This window comes from Tursiops truncatus, chromosome 3, assembly GCF_011762595.2.
Source record: "Tursiops truncatus isolate mTurTru1 chromosome 3, mTurTru1.mat.Y, whole genome shotgun sequence".
NCBI classification, from domain to species: domain Eukaryota; kingdom Metazoa; phylum Chordata; class Mammalia; order Artiodactyla; family Delphinidae; genus Tursiops; species Tursiops truncatus.
In genome coordinates, this window is record NC_047036.1 from 97,619,196 (window position 1) to 97,641,028 (window position 21,833).

General features: G+C 37.2%; 1 protein-coding gene and 1 long non-coding RNA gene across 8 annotated transcripts in view; one reads left to right on the forward strand and one right to left on the reverse strand.

Annotated features, from left to right (window-relative positions):
- The window catches only part of LOC109550804 (uncharacterized), a 61,661-nt gene extending 51,061 nt beyond the window's left edge, over positions 1-10,600 (reverse strand). For all 3 annotated transcript variants that reach the window (XR_012330826.1, XR_002177476.3, XR_012330827.1), the window contains exons 1-3: positions 10,473-10,600; positions 9,748-9,932; positions 5,699-5,836 (exon numbers count right to left, since the gene is read on the reverse strand). This is a non-coding gene — a long non-coding RNA (uncharacterized lncRNA). The remainder of the gene's footprint in view (positions 1-5,698; positions 5,837-9,747; positions 9,933-10,472) is intronic.
- Positions 10,003-21,833, forward strand: part of DMXL1 (Dmx like 1) — a 259,666-nt gene continuing 247,835 nt past the window's right edge. For 2 of the 5 annotated variants that reach the window (XM_033853101.2, XM_019940874.3), the window contains exon 1: positions 10,020-10,581. In XM_033853101.2, the coding sequence (XP_033708992.1) occupies positions 10,495-10,581 (87 nt within the window). In that variant the 5' untranslated portion in view covers positions 10,020-10,494. Of the gene's footprint in view, positions 10,582-21,833 lie in introns of all 5 variants that reach the window. The other 3 variants (XM_033853102.2, XM_073802431.1, XM_073802432.1) reach the window with 3 other exon arrangements.

Here is a 21,833-nt window from a genome sequence, read left to right on the forward strand (position 1 = left end):
CACATTAGTAAAACGCCAGCCATCTAATGCTGTCAATGAGCAGCCTGTCTCCATTCCTACTCTTCTATGAGAAAATTTCAAAATCTTATCTCCCTTCTTTTCCAAGATAAAAACTTTCTAGGAAGAATATTAAGCAAACAAATGTACCATGTTAGACACCATACGCCATTATCAACGAGAGAAATTTAGAAACAGGTAAAAAATAACATCGTATATATTTTTAAATTTCATTTTTGAAAATCACAAACTTGAGGATTTTTTTTTTCAGAAATACATACTGTTAAAGTGACCTTTTCATGTATAGCAAAAGGGCATTTCTTTTATCTACCTCTGGCTCTTAAGATTCAGAAAGAAAAAAGTCCTATTTACTAAAAATCCATTATTGGTTCAGATAGATGTGCTTTAACTGAAGCACTGTTTACAACCTGGAACTCTCTCTGTGGATGCTTTTGATCCAGAAACTATAATCAAAAGCCTCTGCACTGAGCATAAGGCAATGTACTTCTAGAACACAGGAAAATTGTGGCCATCTGAATTCCTGGCAATTTCAGCTACAGAAAAGAGTTTTTTTTAAGAAAGCTGCTTACTGAATTTCCCTCTTAAAAAGGTTCTCTTTTTCTTTCCTCTGTTGTATGGAAAGGAAAAATCAGCAGGTAAGGTCAGAATAAGTAATTTATTCATTTTTCAACTCTGTTTTCTTTTACTTGCTCAGAGCTCTATTATACGTTTTCTGTGGAATTAATTTTCTACCTGGTGTCTATACTTTTATTTTTTTAAATCCTACAGGCAGGAATTGAACCAAGTTATGTTGAATTATGTAAAAAGCACTTTTTAGGAATGGTATTCTTGCCTTTCTCCCATAGCTAATGCTGTTCCCTCTGCTACTTCACATGCTAATATTTCCCAGATTCAGAAAAATTGGAACTCTCGTGCTGGTTGGACTATAAGTTACCATGTATTAGCCTTGTGATCCAAAGTGACAGAAACAGAATTAAAACTCAAACTAATTTAAGGGGTGGGGGAAGCAGGTGGGGAAGATTTTGGTCTTACATAATTGGATAAGATGGGCACTACACAGGACTGGACCAAGGGTTCAAGTGAGATTGTCATGACATCTTCTTATTCCCAATCAAAAATGAACTTTACTTTTCTCTCTTTGTTCTTTCCTAAAACACTCAGACATCACTCTATGTTCAGAGATGGTGGTGCTTTCTTTCAAAAATGTAACTGTTCCCTGCCAGCTACAGCAGAGAAATCCCAGAGAAGGGCTCTGATTGACCCAGGGGTCCATCCCTGAGTCAATCACTGTGGCCAGGGAACCTAAAATGAGCAGTATAGCCTAGAGGTTAATAGAATGTACTCTGATGGAATTTTGTAGATTTATGTTATCTCCTTTTAATGTACTCTCTGATACTTGCCAGGCTCATATCCCATTTTCATGGGAAGTCCCACTGCCATTTCCCCAGTTCAGTGTAGGGCCCTGGAGCCAAAGCGTTGACCAGTGAGAGGCAGCCCAGGTTCTGGCTGTTCACTGCTCTTTTCATCCATCCCTATATAACAGCTATTTCCACTTCCTTAGGTAGAAGAGGAAAAAAATAAGGATATACTCTCAGTCCACTTCTCTCTAAATTTGGGATTATTTGTGAGAATTCTAATGATTTGATTGTAACTTTCAAGGATTGCTTCTGGTAAATACAAGTAGAGCCACACTAAGCTTCAGCAAAATCTTCCACTTGTACATTGGTTGTAATTTTTTCTGGTTTATCTCTGTTCCTTTCCTAACGTAGCTATTACTAAAAAAATTTTGCTGGTAAAAAATAATAGTAATAATTTATATTGGGACTTCCCTGGTGGCGCAGTGGTTAGGAATCTGCTTGCCAATGCAGGGGACATGGGTTCGAGCCCTGATCCAGGAAGATCCCACATGCCCTGGAGCAACTAAGACTATGCGCCACAACTGCTGAGCCTGCGCTCTAGAGCCTGTGAGCCACAACTACTGAGCCCACATGCCACAACTACTGAAGCCCATGCTCCTAGAGCCCATGCTCTGCAACAGGAGAAGCCTCCGCAATGAGAAGCCCATGCTCTGCAACGAAGAGTAGCCCCCGCTCGCCGCAACTAGAGAAAGCCCATGTGCAGCAATGAAGATCCAACGCAGCCAAAAATAAATAAATAAATTAATAATAATACATATATATACTTTTATTTATATATACTTATTTATATATAATTTATATATATATAAGTTATATATGTATAATTTATAGAGAAAGTGTTACTTAATTAGATATTGGTGGACAGTGTGTGACTCAACTTCACTCCCCCATCTTCATGCAGAATTAGCCTCAGCTTGTATTGCACAATTAAAGGAGCCACTCAAGTGACTCTCACCTAGACATAGATTGCTTCAAGTGTACTTGCTATGTTGTCCTAGGCAGAAAAGAGGCTCGCAGTTTCTTTTATTGGAAAATTTTGTGTCCTGCCTCATCAGTTATTCTATAATACATGCATGAGTGAGTGCAAGCATAGCTCTGATAAGCTTTTTTTATAATCTAATTGGGTAAAAAACCTTTTCCCCCCGTGCACACATCTTCTGTTTTCTTTGCTTTCAGAATATATGTCTTTTGTAATTATTCCTTCCCATGTTTGAGAAACATTCCCCAAATTTCTGTTCATTTATTTACCTCCCTATCTTGTCTTACTGTTTCAGCTAGGAGGAAGTGGAAGGCTCTGATCATTTACCAAATCATAGTCCCCCTTCTTTTTTTTTTTAAGACAATTTTTTTAGAGAAGTTTTAGGTTCGCAACAAAATTAAGAGGCAGAAGCAGAGATTTCCCAAATACCCCTGCCCTCACACATGCATAGCCTCCTCATTATCAACATCCCTAACCAGAGCGGTACATTTGTTACAACTGATGAACCTACACTGACACAGCATAATCACCAAAATTCATGGTTTGGACAAATGTAGAATGACATGTACCCATTTTGACAGTACAGAGTATTTTCAACATGCTCTTAAAAAGACACCGTGTTCTATCTAGTCATCCCTTACCGCCAACCCCTGGCAATGACTGATCTCTTTACTGTCTCCATAGTTTTGCTTCTTTCAGAACGTCGTATAGTTGGAAATCATACAGTATGTAGTGTTTTCAGGTTGACTTCTTTCACTTAATATGCATTTAAGGTTCCTCCATGACTCATCATGGTTTAACAGCTCATTTCTTTTCAGCACTGAATGATATTCCATAGTCTTGATGTACCACAGTTTATTTACCTGTTAACCTACTGAAAGACAGAGTGTTTACTTCTAAGTTTTGGCAAGTGTAAACAAAGCTGTTATAAACATCACTGTGCAGGTTTTTGTATGGAAATAGTTTTTACCTACTTTGGGTAAATTCTGAGGGGCATGATTGCTGGACTGTATGGTAAGAGTACATTTAGTTTTGTAAGAAACTGCCAAACTATCTTCCAATGTGACCATACAATTTTGTGTTCTCAGCAGCAACGCATGAGAGTTCCTGTTGCTCCACATCCTCTACAGCATTTGGTGTTGCCAGTGTTCCAGATTTTGGCCATTCTAATACATATGTAGTAGTATCTCATTGTTGTTTTATTCTGCATTCCCTCATGACATATGATGTGGAGCATTTTTCATATGCTTATTTGACATCTATATATCTTCTTTGGTGAGGTGTCTTTTAAGGTCTTTGGCCCATTTTTCAATCAGGCTGTTTGTTTTCTTATTGTTGAGTTTTAAGAGTTCTTTGTGTATTTGTGATAACAATCGTTTATTAGAAGTATCTTTTGCAAATATTTTTTTCCCAGTCTGTGATTTGTCTTCTCATTCTTCTGACATTGTTTTTCACAGACCAGAAGTTTTTTTTATTTTACTGAAATTCAGCTTATCCATCGTTTCTTTCATGGATCATGCCGTTGGTATTGTATCTAAGAAGTCGTCATCAATCCAAAGGTCATCTAGGTTTCTCCTATGTTATCTGCTAGGAGTTTTATAGTTTTGTGTTTCAATTTTGGGCCTGTGATCCACTTTGAGTTGGATTTTGTGAAGGGTGTAAGGTAATATTTTTGCACATAGTTATCCAGTTTTTCCGGAATCATCTTTTTTTTTTTTTTTTTTTGCGGTACGTGGGCCTCTCACTGTTGTGGTCTCTCCCGTTGCGGAGCACAGGCTCCGGACGTGCAGGCTCAGCGGCCATGGCTCACGGACACAGCCACTCCGTAGCATGTGGGATCTTCCCGGATCGGGGCACGAACCCCGCATCGGCAGGCGGACTCTAAACCAGGGCGCCACCAGGGAAGCCCTCCAGCACCATCTTTGCTCCATTGTATTGCCTTTGCTCCTTTGTCAAAGATCAGTTGACTATAGATCACAGTCTATTTCTGCATTCTCTGTTCTGTTCTAGTGATCTATTTGTCTATTCTTTCCCCAAAATCACACTGTCTTGATTACTGTAGCTGTACAGTAAGTCTTGAAATCAGATAGCATCAGTCCTTCAGATTTGTTTTTCTCCTTCAGTATTGTTTTGGCTATTCTGGGTATTTTGCCTCCCATAAAAATTTAGAGTCAATTTGTCAATATCCACAGAATAACTTGCCGGGATTTTGATTAGAATAATCCCTCCACTTCATTACTGTCCCAAAGCCCAATGCTCTCAAGTTGCTCCCGGCTAATCAAAACTGCCTGCTGCTGTCTTCCACATGGCCTCTCCTTTGCCTTTCAAACTTACATCTCTTGACTTCTGCTTCCCCCTTAATGAAAACTCCAGTAGGTGTTAGAAGACCCACAATCTGATGCATGTGACTTATTGGTAGTTCCAAAACATTCCAAGAAGTACTTGCCTTTAACCAAGTGAATACCTATAATTGTCTGTGTATCAGGGAGTTTTCTGGTTGGAGATGTTTATTTTACCATTTAATAAAAGCTGCCCTTTATAGTCTGGGCGTGGGTCAAGGTAAGGAGGTGAGCTTTCCTTCCATCTTGTGGAAGGAGGAGAAAACTGTTTTGGGAAGATGGTTCTTTTTACCAGCTGATCACTGAAGACTCAACTTAAAGAAGTCCTGTCTCTTCTCATCTTGCCAGCTAGGGAATAAATAGTAGGCCCTGACTGAATCCACTTTGGGATTCAAGGGGCTTTGGAGAACACTTAAAGGGCCTTTGCAGCCCAAGAGATCTGAGTTCAAATCTTTGGGTGGCAACATGACCTTGGCCAAGTTATTTAATTTCTTTGAGTTTAGGTTTCTTCATTTGTAAAACAGAGATATTACCCTTAGAGTGTTGTTGAGATTTAAATGAGATAAATAAAATACCTATTACAGTGCAGATCGGGTGTTTAATAAACACTAGCTTTTATAAATAATTGCCCTTTAATAGTTTATGGGTGGAAAACCCTCCAGTTGAGCAAGTGAGGGTGAGCCAATAGTATTTAATGGCCAATAGTATTTAATCTTCAAATATTAGAGGTATTGGAATTAATTTTTCTATAGTAACAGTATTATAAATAATGGCTAGGGTCCTATATCATTGCTCAAATATCTATTTAACCTATAATATTGCTGATGGAGTTTTCTATAGTAAGGTTGCTGTTGGCAATACAGGCAGGTTTCTGGGGCAGTCAATATCTTAGATGCTCAGAGATCCTCATTACTTCTGTGAGATAATGAGTTCAGAATGCTTACATGAAATTCCAGCAACATAGTCCTCCTGATTCAGTCTTTGTTATAGGATTAGGAACTCTTTTCTTCTGACCTCCCTCATCTGTTGGGTGTTGGCTGTGGGGATGGAAGCCCCTCTTGGTGGGTCCCTTGGCACAGGCCCTAGGAGGAAAGGGATTTATATTAATGAGTTTAGGATGGCAGGGAGGAGGGTAATGACAGGGATGTCAGTAAATAAGCTAGTGAGAAAGAGGCATGATTATTTCTCCATCTGAGCTGACTTCCTATATGCTCCTCCCCCCACCAAAAAAAAAAAAATCTCAGAGTTTAGCCTGTTTGCTTTTCCTTACACTGTAACCACCCCTCAAGTCTGATAAAAGTCCCCTTTCCCTTTAAGACCAGCACTGAAGAGAGCATATCTCTTTGTCCTGCCAGTCCCCAAAACCACAGTACTTTGGTTTTCTAAGAGATTTTGCTGCTAGCAATAAGGCAAAATAAGGCAAAATTTTATTTAAAAAAAATTATTTAAAAAAAGGCTTCCTTTTTCAGACCCATCCTTCCTCTTTTATTTCTTAGAAATAAAGCTGAAGAATAAAACTAAAGAAACTACAGGGAAAAAAAGAATGAAAGAAACTAAAGGGAAAAACCACAAAGGCACATAGCCTTTGAGCATTCAAAGGACAGAATAACAAAATTCAATTACAGATCAGGGAATAGTTAGATTCAAGAATTCCCCTGGACTTTCTGTGTTAGGAGGTGGACTTGTGGCCTTTGGGCAGAGGGGACAGGGAAGGGAGGATGAAAGGTATAATTTACCTCCATCTCTTCCATTTCCTTATCTTACTAATTTTGCTACAAGGTCAGAGTTATGCTCAAGTTGCATAAGAAGTCAGGACTGGATTTAGGGTTGAATAGAACCTTGTTAAGGGGGAGGTGAGTGACATTACAGGGTGATCTATGAAGAGCAGCAGTTTGAAAGTAAAGGGATTGTCTATGGCCACTTCTCCAAGGTGGTTCTTCAGGGACTCTTTTTATATATATGTAAGTCAGGTCCTGTCTATATTCAGGGTTCAACTATTAGTGAGGATCTACTCTGTGCTATGATAAATATTGGGGAATCAGGGATACAATAGATGTATTTAAAGATGCTTGTGTAATCATCAACACGAAATGTTTTACTAATTAAGCTGAGTGGTCATGCAGTACAACAACCAGTCTGCACAGCAAAAGCTATTTCATAGATCATAGAGCAGTAGAGGATTCTTCCTATAAATTAGGGGTTGGCAAACTTCTTCTCTAATGGGCCAAACAGTAAATATTTTGCTTTGCAGGATATACAGTCTCTGTTGAAACTACTCAGCTCTGCAGTTGTAGTGTGAAAGTAGCCATAGACAATATCTAAATGTCTATGCATTGCTGTGTTCCAATAAATTTTACTAATGGACATGGGAATTTCATATAATTTTCATATATCATGAGATATTTTTCTTCTATTGATTTTTTCCAACCATTTAAAAATGTAAAAAACATTCTCAGCTCAAGGACTATATAAAACCAGACAGCAGGCCGTAGTTGTAGTGGAATAAATAGATATAGTAAAAGGATTTAGTTGTTTCATTGAAAGAGTCCATCTGCTAAACATCAAAGATAGGTTGTTGAATGGGCATTTTTTTCTGAATAAGAGTAAAAGGAATGTCCTCACTTTTCATTAGTTGTTGTACTGTAGTCCCATAGTTTTGGATACAGACTGGGATGGCCTCAGAACATTTGTGGTGTCTCAAACATCACTGGAAAATTTGATTTGGACTGAGGTTTGACACTATATGAAAACTTTAGAAAGAATATGTCAAAAGGTTAGATTTAATTTAATAATAATAATGAGTAGCTAACATCTATTGAATTCTGACTATGTGCTAAACACTGTGCTCATTTAATCTTCATGATAATTGTATGAAGAAAGTCTATTACTATCCCCACTTTACAGATAAGGAAAGTAAAGCACGAAGAGATTAAGCAACTTGTCTAAATGACTGATTAGGCCAGGAGTCAAACTCTTGTTTATTTCAAGGATGAAGGAATTTAATAAAAACTAACAGATGTTTGTATGGAAATATGTTAATATAAATGTTTCAGACATTACATGAAATTTCTAAAAATCTTATATGTTCTGGCATAAGTCATAATTCTAGTTGTTACTTTAAAATATATATCTCAGAAATAACTAAATTTCCTTGCCAATTGCATTATTATGTACTTTCATCAAATCTTTAACCGTGGTCATTTTTAAGTCTTTTGTCATTTACAGACAGTTCTGGGTGTACTCTGATGCTTTTGCAAAAATATTCCCATAAAAGGGTTTCATCTTCAAGGAATTCATGGAAAAGACTGACAAGTACAGGTTTCTGGTAATTGACTATACTGCTGAACTGAATGAATAAGCATTTTCAGAACTCTAATGGAAAACTGATGAATTCATAAAAGTGCTAACAAAAGATCAAGATAAAAAAAATTAATTACATGGGACTGAGTGAACTGATAAGGATGATTATAAGTTTTGTGACTTTCTGTTTGAATAATTAAAAAAAAAACCTAACAGATGTTTATCAGGAATAAAAATGCCAAGTAAAATGTGTTGATAATCAGGTTAAACTTGTTAATTTTACAGATGACGAAAACAAAGTTTACAAGACATTTTCCATGGTCACACAGCAAATGACAGATCAGGAGTAGATCTCAGATTTTCTAACTACTAGGTCCCTTAGTTTCTTTTATTCTGCTAAACAGTATGCCCTTCAAAACCAAAAGATAGGCAGAATAGAATGAGTAAACATGTTAAACTTTGGGCTATACACAGAATTTATGTGGAATATAGAAAAACCTTGATTTAAGATCTAAAATATAAAATTAACTTAAAGTCATTTAAAATAAAATCTGAATAATTAAAACACAAACTAAACTGTATGTTAGACCTCAATAAAATAGGTTTTTTTTTTTTTTAAGACAAGTTATGTTTTAAATCCCTTATTTTTATGAGGAGACTGGGATAAATAATGGAATTCATTTACATCTTTCAAATTAAGAAAAGGGAGATGGCTCTTAAATTTATTTTTTTAAAAGTTTTTATTATAGTTGATTTACAATGTTGCATTAGTTTCTGCTGTACAGCAAGGTATATCTGTTATACATATATCCACTAATTTTGAGATTCTTTTCTTAAACTTATTTTTTAAGTAACTTTTTTTTATTGCTAAACGAAGTATATGTATACTGCAAAAAACTTAGGGAAAGCAAAAGGAAATAAAATTACCAGTACTCCTCCTACCCAAGTAATAGTGTGAACTTTTTGGGGGGTTGTTTGTTTTGCTTTCTGTTTTTTGTTTTTTTACCACAAGAAAAGGATATAAAATCAAAATCAGTTCACCAATTTTTTAAAAAAAAACTACTTTTTTTTTTTTTTTTGGTGGGGAGTTCCTATTTACATTCACTCATTTAACATTTTCTGAACACCTAGGTTGGAAAGCGCACTGCACTAGACACTTGGGATACAGGACAGTTTGTCCCTAAGAGGGTACCTGGGAGGAGACATAAAGAGATGTTTATCAATAATAATACAAAACTTGTGTTAAAATACAATTAGAGTTGAATCTCACAGTTGAGACTGTGACACTAAACATTCTGGAATTCTTAGGTTTTTCCAAAACAGCTTAACGCAGGGCTGTTGCAGTACTGTTATCAGCACTACTTCAAAACGAATGTTAAGTTAAACATTGGCGAAAACCCTTCATTTTAGTACTTGTCAAATGTTTAAACCTTTCAAAATTTTCCTTTTTAGCGAACTGGAAACGCGCGTCCTGCCGAGGTAACCATTGCGCGGGGACAGAGACACTGCAGGGTTCACATTCACTTGGGAGTATTCGCGGGACGCCTAGGGGAGCGGTGCTTGTTGGGACTTGTAGTCTCTACCGGGGCCGAAGACACCGCAACTGCATTTATAATGCACTTCTCCCTTTTAAGCTTTCTGGCCCAACAGTCAGATTAAGCCCCAACCTAAAGCATAATTGGACAACCCTTACCTCTTCCAAGGCTCTTTATGTTTTTACTAGGTTCCTTACGTTCAACATTCAAACGCACATCGTCCCTCACAAGCCTCAAAGAGATTGGTCTGTCCTCAGCAGTGGGCGGAGCCTTAGGTGGACTGGATCTCTGGATTGGCCAACATCTCACTCGAAGAGGCGTTTTCCACTTGCCGTTCTGCACACTGTGGTAAAAAAGTAAATCGTTTACCGCAGTGTTCCTTTTCGCCGCGAGAATCTCGCGATATTTCCGCCAAAGGGACCTAGCGACGCGTAGAGAGCTGCCGAGGCCAGTGGGGGTGGCCGGCACCGGAGCAGGGAAAAGCCAGGTTAGGGGGCAGAGTACTAGCGGGTGCTACTTGCGCCATTCGGGTTCGGTCCGGGCCAGCCACCCAGAACACAGAGGAAGTGTTGTGGACGGCCTGTCCCTCCTGGCCGGTGGGTCGGCCCGGGGTCGCAGCCGCTGGGTCAACCCCGAGTTTCACCTGGGCCCGCGCGGGTTGTGACAGGTGCGCGGAAGAGCGCGGCGCTCCGCCCGCTCGCCGGTCCGCCCCCTCCGGGCCTCGCCTGCGCGGGCTCGGGATGAGCTGCGGGCCGCAGCTGAGCGGCTCCCGCTCCTGGCGCCTGTCGCGGCCGCCGTCTCCTCCCAAGAGCAGACGCCGCCCGTGAGGGAAAGAGGGAGGGAAGCGGCCGCTGACCCCGGGCATGAGCCGGACGCGACATACGTTGCTGGATTAAGGCGCCGACATGAACCTGCACCAGGTGCTGACCGGGGCTGTGAACCCCGGCGACCACTGCTTCTCCGTGGGCAGCGTCGGCGACCAGCGCTTCACGGTGAGTGAGGGAGGCTCCCGCGTCGCCTGTGGCGAGTCCGCGCCCCTGAGTCAGCCGGGCTCGGCCCAGAGTGACGGGCAGAGGCCGAGAAAGCCTCGTCGCCCTCGCGGGGCGTCTCCTACGGAGGTCCCAGCTCCTTAGGGCCGGCGTACCTGGCCTTTGAGAACGAAGGAGGCAGTAACGCTTCGGTCATTGAGTTATTTAATGTACAGAGGCTAAACTCGGAAGTTAGAATGTTTTGTAGGATTTTTAAAGTTTTTAATCTGACGTCCTTGGGCTGGGGAGGTTTACTAAAATCGTTTGTCCGAGAATCGTTGGTGTGTAATGTGTATGTGGGCTTTTTATTGCCCCACTCCATAGGCTCTAATTGTCAAGTTGAGGAGTAGTTGGGATTGGTTTCATTTCTTCCTCTAAGTTTAGGTCAAGTGTCTTTGTAGTTGAAAAGAATGGGTGTCTTAAAAACAGGTAGCTGTCAACAACTAGCGGTGAGTGAAAACAGTGCTTTTCACTTATTTTTCTTTAAATTCACTGGGAATAACTTTGGAAAGAAAAAACTATTTTTCGTAAATGGTTCACTCCTGCCATCCTTTGAATTCCATATGTAACAGTTTAGTAGTCCTGGGAGGCTTATATTTATTTTAGATTGTTCACATTAATTACTAAAAGTTGCATTACTGTTTCTCAGTAAAATTCCTCTTTGATGTGTAGTGGTAATTCCAGGTTAAAGTTTAAATGAAAGTGTCTTGTTTTTCATTTGTTTTCCCCAGATAGTGAAAGGAAGAGGGCCCCAAACTTTTGCTGTTTATCAGTATATTGACATTTTCTGCCTTAACTATAGCGGTTTTTTTTTTAAAGAATTAAGTATAGTTTTTATAATAATTTCAAGCTATAAGTCAGTATTGCACATGATAGCCTATATCTGAATATATGTATAGTGCTCATGATTTTTGCTACAACTTGAATAGCTATCTCTTAGTTGTGATTAAAACTTAATTTTGCATAAAAAAGTGAAACAAAATAAACATCTTAGTAGATGCCCTAGGTTTTCTTCTCAAACGATTTTGACTTTTTTTGGTCATCTTTATCAGTCGGAATAAATAATAGGAAAAAAAAGTAGTCATTATTTAACATGGTGTAGGCATTTAATACCTGAATTGTGCTTTTAGATCTGTGCCAACCAAGTACTTTGCTTTTGAAGAGAGTCTGTACCTCCCCTGTAGAGTGACTCACACACACCTTAACTTGCACTTGACACTAGCAGTTTTAGAGATTCTAATTCTAAATGTTGACCTCGCTTCAGTGCTCAAGAGGAGGGTGAACTCTGAGAGTCTCAGTGGGCAACCATAGTCTCCCTGCAGTTGAACATTGCTCACTGCTCTTGCTATTTAGAAAATAAAGATCATCCTAAGAAGATTTTGCTAGTGGTAGATTATAGGATGGTAACATTACATTCTCTGTCATCTCCTAAAATTATATGAGTGCTTCCTCCAATGTAAATTCTAACAACTTTTTCTGAGAAGGCATTCAGAATCTATGTAAGCAGTGATATGAACTTCAAAGCATATACAATATGATGGCCTATTTATACACCTAGATGATCCTTCTAAGTGTATATAAAATCTTGGTGAATGCTTCTGTTATGTTAAAGGAGAAATGAGTTAATGTACCAAAGATAAGACTATCCTACGCCATCATGTAGCTTGTTGCACAGTTCTACTGAATTTTAAAGTCTGTTTCCATAGACCAGGCTTTAATCATCTCCCACCAAGCCTACTGCAGATTTCTTCCAGATCTCAGGAATCAGTCCAGTAAATAAGGTAAAAATAAACATTTTGTTGTTATTTAGTATAAAAAGATCCCAGGTCTCTATAATTTTGGTGATAGTTTATTAACAATCATCTTTTTTCCTTTGCAGCTAATCCATCCCTGACTCTCTAACATTAAATTGATATTCCGTTATAAACCAAGTTTCTTGCCCTCAGTCTGCTGGACACTATATACATCTTAAATTTATCTCTCTTGAAATTACTGTCTTTGCTAAAATGTAGAATCTGTTGTTTACTCCTTGAATTTTGTTTTTAACCTCTTTTGATTTTGGCTTCTTTTTCTTTTCATAGAAAGAGAGCAAACATTAATGGTAGATGGTTTGTGCAGACTAAAAAACTCTCTCCAAATTCCAGTTTTACTTGAGCTAGGGACATGAAATCTTCTTGCAGGCCCACTTGAAGAACTACTTTGTTTGTCCTGTTACATTATGCCTTCTCTAAAGACAGACTTTACATTCGTAATTCATCTCTTTGCATGTTTGCAGATAACTTATTTGTTCTTGTTTTGAAAGATTACAAGAGATGAGATCTCATTTTTTGAATACAGTCTGACAGGTTTTAAATTGAAATGAAATTGAGTGCCATTTCTCATGGATTCTTGATTTTAAAATATGAAATTACTAATATAGTTAGTATATGTAAGTATTAGATACTTTTTTACTACTTAAACTGGCATCAAACAATTTTGACTTTTCTCTTAATAAGAAAGCTTCTAGTAGGCAATGACCTTTTCTCTTATACTTTCAAAGCACTTTATTTGCGCTTTCGTTATATTAATGACCTGTCTTGCCTTGTGTATGTCTTCCACAGTTTCATTGTGAGTGCCTGGAACAGTGATTGAAGTACTGATGTCACCTAATAGTAGAGTCATTACCTGAATTTGATTTCCAACCTAGTCCTTATAGTTAGTTATGTATCCCTGGGCAAGTTCTTTTACATTCTTTGAATTTCTTTTTTTTCTTATCTGTAAAGTGGGGCTAAAGAAGAACTTATTCATAGGGTTGTTACATGAAAAAGTGCTAAGTTCATTGCTTAGTACCTGTAAAACCCTTAAAAATGTCAGTTATTATAAAGGCTAAACTCATTATAATGCATAGCACATAAAAAGTGCTTAATAAATACTGGTTGAATTGATGACTAATAGATAAAGAAGCCTTATCTATGTAATTAAAAATTGTGTTTTTAAAAAAATATTTTTAATAATTTAGATTTGAGTCCAAATAAAATACTTCAATTAAAGTTTAAAATTTTTTTCCAAAGTCATTTATTACGCATTTTGCCATAAATATCAGGTGAGTAACCAGGAGAGATTTCAGATATCCGAAGCAAAAATTCTTTTAATTTTTCTTTATTTACATGAATTTTTCTCTCACTCCTTTTCCCTTGTTAATTTCATACTGTATTTAGAGTGAAAGTATATGAGCAACCTGGACCTAATCTGTTGACAACTTTTGTTTTTAGAATAAAAATTTTATTTGTAAAAGACAAATAATAAGTTAAAAACAGGCATAGTTAGTTAGAATCTGGATTTTCTAATGTTTCTGTGCATGCAATAGATTATCCATACTTCGTGTTGAAATTGTGTTTTTACTGAAATGGAAAGGGAGATAATTTCCAAGAGACAGATTGTGTTAATATTTAGGACTTGCTGTCTCTAGTTTGGAATTTAAATGCCTTTGTTATACGAGGGATAACAAACATGTAATAACTCCAGACTCCCTTTTGTATTAGACAACTCTGTGTTCCCAGCCAAGGGGACCCAGATTAGAAGTCAAAAGACTGACTGCAGCTATCCGGGTATTGGTAGAGAAATGGAGGCTGAATTAGCATTCTCCTTCTTTCTGTAATAGTAGTTTAACTTTTTGTTTTGTTCACTGTAGGGAAACCTTTATAGGAGGTTCTTATTTTGGAGAAGCACGTTAATGTTTGTGGATGGAGAGATACAGGAGGGGAAAGTTTGATACTGTTTGTATCTGGAGAAAGAATGATTTTTGTGGTACTCATATGCTATTACGAGTACAAATTGGACTTCTTTTTACATATTTAGCCTATTTAAAAATTTTATGTTTTAAATAGTATTAAGGTTCCTTTAAAATTATTGAAGTAATACGAATTCTTAATGTTGTGTTTAAAAAAATGAGAATAATGTTAATTACAACATGCCAAACATAACTCATTTAACCAGGAAGTATACCAGGAAGAAATTCTTTGGGATATTTACCTGGTGTGGTTGGTTAAAACAAAACAGTGAAAACAGGAAATCTAAGTACAGAAATCACAGGATTTCCAAATTAGAATGCTGACTGTGGCAGCCTTGGGTAATTTTTGAATATTGGAGAAGGTTGTCTGCCAAATTTAAAGTTAAAAATCATGTTTCAGTTGTATGCTTGAAAGCACACATATGAACTCAGTTCTTTCTTTGCACCTTGTTTAGTCTCAAAGTTAGTAAACCCAATATTATGTATGCCTAATAAAAGGATTTTCGTTTCTCACTTTAATTTTCATTGCTTAGTAATAGGTTATTCTGATTACAGATCTTTTGACAGAAGCAGCTAGTGTACCAATTACAATATATACATATTAATTTTGAAGCTTAGGTAGTGTGGCAATTTATTTGATGAACCAGTGCTGTTCTTTTTGTTTTGATAGTAATAGGGCACCTTGAAATGAATTTTTCAGAACAATTTATTTTGGAAAAAATCTATAAAACTAGTTTTAGATTTTGGTTTAGAATGTTATGTATAGTATTACATCTTAGGTTTTTATTTAAAACCAGGGAGATGGGTTATTTTTATTTAAGAATTTAGTAAAAATGGATTATTTTAAAATCACACACAGCACATTTTATTTATTTTTTCTTCTTTATTTTGTTTATGTGTGAATTACATTGATTGACTTTTAAAATTGAAGGACAGTTGATTCATAATACTGTGTTGGTTTCAGGTGTCCAGAAAAGTGATTTGGAGATTGTGTGTGTGTGTGTGTGTGTGTGTGTGTGTGTGTATACACACACACATATATATGATTATGTTCTATTATAGGTTATTACAAGAATAGTGTCCCCTGTATTATACAGTAAATCCTGTTGCTTATCTGTTTTATGTATAGTAGTTTGTATCTGTTAATTCCATACTCCTAATTTATCACTTGCCCCCCTCCCTTTTCCCTTTGGTAACCATAAGCTTGTTTTCTATGTCTGTGAGTCTGTTTCTGTTTTATATATGGATTCATTTGTATTATTTTTTAGATTACACATATAAGTAATATCATACAATATTTGTCTTTCTCTCTATGACTTCACTTAGTATGATATTCTCTAGGTCCATTCATGTCACTGCAAATGGCAATATTTCATTCTTTTTCATGTCTGAGTAATAGTCCTTTGTATATATGTACCACATCATTATCCATTCATCTGTTGATGGACACTTAGGTTGCTTCCATGTCTTGGCTGTTGTAAATAGTGCTGCTATGAACTTTGGATGCAGAGCCCATTTTGAATTAAAGTTTGTTTTCGTGTATTTCCATGCTTATTAACTCATCATGTTGTATAAACTCTAGAGATTGAATTAATTTTAATAATATATTAAAAATATCCATAAGAAGATATGTTTATTTCAAGTGATTTTTGCATGATATCCAGTTTGGATTTTCTGTACAGATTCATCTCTCTATTTTTTCCCCCCAAGCTTTATTGACATACAGTTTACATGAAAATTGTGTAAGTTTAAGGTATGCAGTGTGATGATTTGATACACATATATAGTGTGAAATCTTTACCACAATAAGGTTAGTTAACATATCCTTTAACTCACATAATTACCATTTTGTTGTTGTTATGATGAGAACATTAAAGCTTTATTCTAATAGCAACTTGCAACTGTACAATACAATATTGTTAACTATAGTCACCATGCCGTGCATTAGATCCCTAGAACTTATTCATCTTATAACTGAAAGTTTGTATCCTTTGACCAACATCTCCCATTTCCCCCATCCATAGCCCCTGGCAACCACCATTCTGTTCTGTTAGTACAATGTTTCTATTAGTACGATGTTTTTAGATTCCACATATAAGTGGAATACATTATTTGTCTTTCTCTGTCTGACTTAGCATAATGCCCGCAAGGTTGTCACAAGTGGCAGAATTTTCTTCTTTTTTATGACTGAATAATATTCTTTTGTGTTTGTGTGTGTGTGTGTGTGTGTGTGTGTGTATAAAACATATTTTCTTTATCCATTCATTCACTGATGGACACTTAGGTTGTTTCCATATCTTGGCTATTGTGAACAATGCTGAAATGAATATGGGAGTGCAGATATCTCTTACAGAGATTTCATCATCTTTGGATATAATCCTAGAAGTTGGATTGGTGGAATATATGGTAGTTCTGCTTTTAATTTTTTCAGGACTCTTCCATACTGTTTTTTACAGTGACTGTGCCAATCTACATTCACACCAAGAGTGCACAAAGATTCCCTTTCTTCACATCTTCGCCAACACTTTTATCTTTTTGTTGATAGCATCCTAATGGATATGAAGTGATATCTCATCCAGTTTTGATTGGCATTTCCCTGATGAGTAGTGATGTTGAACATCTCTTCATGTACCTGTTGGCCATTTGTACATCTTCTTTGGAAGAATGTCTAAGTCTTCTGCCCATTTTTAATTGGATTGTTCATTTCTGGTAATGAGTTATATGAGTTCCTTATGTATTTTAGGTATTAACTTTTTTTTTTTTTTGCGGTACGCAGGCCTCTCACTGTTGTGGCCTCTCCCGTTGCGGAGCACAGGCTCTGAATGCGCAGGCTCAGTAGCCATGGCTCACGGGCCTAGCCGCTCCACGGCATGTGGGATCTTCCCGGACCGGGGCACGAACCCACGTCCCCTGCATCGGCAGGCAGACTCTCAACCACTGCACCACCAGGGAAGCCCTAGATATTAACTTTTTATCAGATAAGGTTTGCAAACATTTTCTCCCATTTTTAGGTGGCCTTTTCATTTTGTTGGTGGTTTCTTTTGCTGTGCAGAAGCTTTTCAGTTTAATGTAGTCTTACTTATTTATTACTGCTTTTGTTGCTTGTGCTTTTGGTGTCCAAAAAATCATCACTAATTGTCAAGGGCCTTTTCCCCTATGTTTTCTTCTAGGAGTTTTGTGGTTTTAGGTTTAAGTTTTTAATCCATTTTTGAGTTGATTTCTGCGTGTGATGTAAGACAAGGGTCCGATTTTATTCTTTTGTATGTGGATGTACAGTTTTCCCAGCATCAATTTATGGAAGAAACTGTCTTTTCTCTGTTGTATATTCTTGGCACCTTTGTCAAAGATTAGTTGACCATATATGTGTGGGTTATGTCTGGGCTCATGATTCTGTTCCTTTGGCCATGTGTCTGTTTTTATGCCAATACCATACTGTTTTTTTTTTTTTTTTAACATCTTTATTGGGGTACAATTGCTTTACAATGGTGTGTTAGTTTCTGCTTTATAACAAAGTGAATCAGTTATACATATACATATGTTCCCATATCTCTTCCCTCTTGCGTCTCCCTCCCTCCCACCCTCCCTATCCCACCCCTCCAGGCTGTCACAAAGCACCGAGCCAATATCCCTGTGCCATGCGGCTGCTTCCCACTAGCTATCTACCTTACTACGTTTGTTAGTGTGTATATGTCCATGACTCTCTCCCGCCCTGTCACAGCTCACCCTTCCCCCTCCCCATAACCTCAAGTCCGTTCTCTAGGAGGTCTGCGTCTTTATTCCTGCCTTACCCCTAGGTTCTTCATGACATTTTTTTTTTCTTAAATTCCATATAGATGTGTTAGCATACGGTATTTGTCTTTTTCTTTCTGACTTACTTCACTCTGTATGACAGACTCTAGGTCTATCCACCTCATTACAAATAGCTCAATTTCGTTTCTTTTTATGGCTGAGTAATATTCCATTGTATATATGTGCCACATCTTCTTTATCCATTCATCCAATGATGGGCACTTAGGTTGTTTCCATCTCCGGGCTATTGTAAATAGAGCTGCAATGAACATTTTGGTACATGACTCTTTTTGAATTTCGGTTTTCTCAGGGTATATGCCCAGTAGTGGGATTGCTGGGTCATATGGTAGTTCTATTTTTAGTTTTTTAAGGAACCTCCATACTGTTCTCCATAGTGGCTGAACCAATTCACATTCCCACCAGCAGTGCAAGAGTGTTCCCTTTTCTCCACACCCTCTCCAGCATTTATTGTTTCTAGATTTTTTGATGATGGCCATTCTGACTGGTGTGAGATGATATCTCATTGTAGTTTTGATTTGCATTTCTCTGATGATTAATGATGTTGAGCATTCTTTCATGTGTTTGTTGGCAGTCTGTATATCTTCTTTGGAGAAATGTCTATTAGGTCTTCTGCCCATTTTTGGATTGGGTTGTTTGTTTTCTTGTTATTGAGCTGCATGAGCTGCTTGTAAATTTTGGAGATTAATCTTTGTTGGTTGCTTCATTTGCAAATATTTTCTCCCATTCTGAGGGTTGTCTTTTGGTCTTGTTTATGGTTTCCTTTGCTGTGCAAAAGCTTTGAAGTTTCATTAGGTCCCATTTGTTTATTTTTGTTTTTATTTCCATTACTCTAGGAGGTGGGTCAGAAAGGATCTTGCTGTGATTTATGTCATAGAGTGTTCTGCCTATGTTTTCCTCTAAGAGTTTGATAGTTTCTGGCCTTACATTTAGGTCTTTAATCCATTTTGAGCTTATTTTTGTGTATGGTGTTAGGGAGTGATCTAATCTCATACTTTTACATGTAGCTGTCCAGTTTTCCCAGCACCACTTATTGAAGAGGCTGTCCTTTCTCCACTGTACATTACTGCCTCCTTTATCAAAGATAAGGTGTCCATATGTGCATGGGTTTATCTCTGGGCTTTCTATCCTGTTCCATTGATCTATCTTTCTGTTTTTGTGCCAGTACCATACCGTCTTGATGACTGTAGCTTTGTAGTATAGTCTGAAGTCAGGGAGCCTGATTCCTCCAGTTCCTTCTTTCGTTCTCAAGATTGCTTTGGCTATTCGGGGTCTTTTGTGTTTCCATACAAATTGCAAAATTTTTTGTTCTAGTTCTGTGAAAAATGCCAGTGGTAGTTTGATAGGGATTGCATTGAATCTATAGATTGCTTTGGGTAGTAGAGTCATTTTCACAATGTTGATTCTTCCAATCCAAGAACATGGTATATCTCTCCATCTATTTGTATCATCTTTAATTTCTTTCATCAGTGTCTTATAATTTTCTGCATACAGGTCTTTTGTTTCCTTAGGTAGGTTTATTCCTAGATATTTTATTCTTTTTGTTGCAGTGGTAAATGGGAGTGTTTTCTTGATTTCACTTTCAGATTTTTCATCATTAGTATATAGGAATGCCAGAGATTTCTGTGCATTAATTTTGTATCCTGCCACTTTACCAAATTCATTGATTAGCTCTAGTAGTTTTCTGGTAGCATCTTTAGGGTTCTCTATGTATAGGATCATGTCATCTGCAAACAGTGACAGCTTTACTTCTTCTTTTCCGATTTGGATTCCTTTTATTTCCTTTTCTTCTCTGATTGCTGTGGCTGAAACTTGCAAAACTATGTTGAATAAGAGTGGTGAGAGTGGGCAACCTTGTCTTGTTCCTGATGTTAGTGGAAATGCTTTCAGTTTTTCACCATTGAGGATGATGTTTGCTGTGGGCTTGTCATATATGGCCTTTATTATGTTGAGGAAAGTTCCCTCTATGCCTACTTTCTGCAGGGTTTTTATCATAAATGGGTGTTGAATTTTGTCAAAAGCTTTCTCTGCATCTATTGAGATGATCATATGGTTTTTCTCCTTCAGTTTGTTAATATGGTTTATCACATTGATAGATTTGCGTATATTGAAGAATCCTTGCATTCCTGGAATAAACCCCACTTGATCATGGTGTATGATCCTTTTAATGTGCTGTTGGGTTCTGTTTGCTAGTATTTTGTTGAGGATTTTTGCATCTATGTTCATCAGTGATACTGGCCTGTAGTTTTCTTTCTTTGTGACATCCTTGTCTGATTTTGGTATCAAGGTGATGGTGGCCTCGTAGAAGGAGTTTGGGAGTGTTCCTCCCTCTGCTATATTTTGGAAGAGTTTGAGAAGGATAGGTGTTAGCTCTTCTCTAAATGTTTGAAAGAATTCGCCTGTGAAGCCATCTGGTCCTGGGCTTTTCTTTGTTGGAAGATTTTTAATCACAGTTTCAATTTCAGTGCTTGTGATTGGTCTGTTCATATTTTCTATTTCTTCCTGATTCAGTCTTGGCAGGTTGTGCCTTTCTAAGAATTTGTCCATTTCTTCCAGATTGTCCATTTTATTGGCATAGAGTTGCTTGTAGCAATCTCTCATGATCTCTTTTATTTCTGCAGTGTCAGTTGTTACCTCTCCTTTTTCATTTCTAATTCTATTGATTTGAGTCTTCTCCCTTTTTTTCTTGATGAGTCTGGCTAGTGGTTTATCAATTTTGTTTATCTTCTCAAAGAAGCAGCTTTTAGTTTTATTGATCTTTGCTATTGTTTCCTTCATTTCTTTTTCATTTATTTCTGATCTGATTTTTATGATTTCTTTCCTTCTGCTAGCTTTGGGGTTTTTTTGTTCTTCTTTCTCTAATTGCTTGAGGTGCAAGGTTAGGTTGTTTATTCGAGATGTTTCCTGCTTCTTAAGGTGGGCTTGTATTGCTATAAACTTCCCCCTTAGAACTGCTTTTGCTGCATCCCACAGGTTTTGGGTCGTTGTGTCTCCATTGTCATTTGTTTCTAGGTATTTTTTGATTTTCTCTTTGATTTCTTCAGTGATCACTTCATTATTAAGTAGTGTATTGTTTAGCCTCCATGTGTTTGTATTTTTTACAGATCTTTTCCTGTAATTGATATCTAGTCTCATGGCGTTGTGGTCAGAAAAGATACTTGATACAATTTCAATTTTCTTAAATTTACCAAGGCTTGATTTGTGACCTAAGGTATGATCTATCCTGGAGAATGTTCCATGAGCACTTGAGAAAAATGTGTATTGTGTTGTTTTTGGATGGAGTGTCCTATAAATATCAATTAAGTCCATCTTGTTTAATGTATCATTTAAAGCTTGTGTTTCCTTATTTATTTTCATTTTGGATGATCTGTCCATGGGTGAAAGTGGGGTGGTAAAGTCCCCTATTATGAATGTGTTACTGTCGATTTCCCCTTTTATGGCTGTTAGTATTTGCCTTATGTATTGAGGTGCTCCTATGTTGGGTGCATAAATATTTACAATTGTTATATCTTCTTCTTGGATCGATCCTTGATCATTATGTAGTGTCCTTCTTTGTCTCTTTTAATAGTCCTTATTTTAAAGTCTATTTTGTCTGATATGAGAATTGCTACTCCAGCTTTCTTTTGGTTTCCATTTGCAT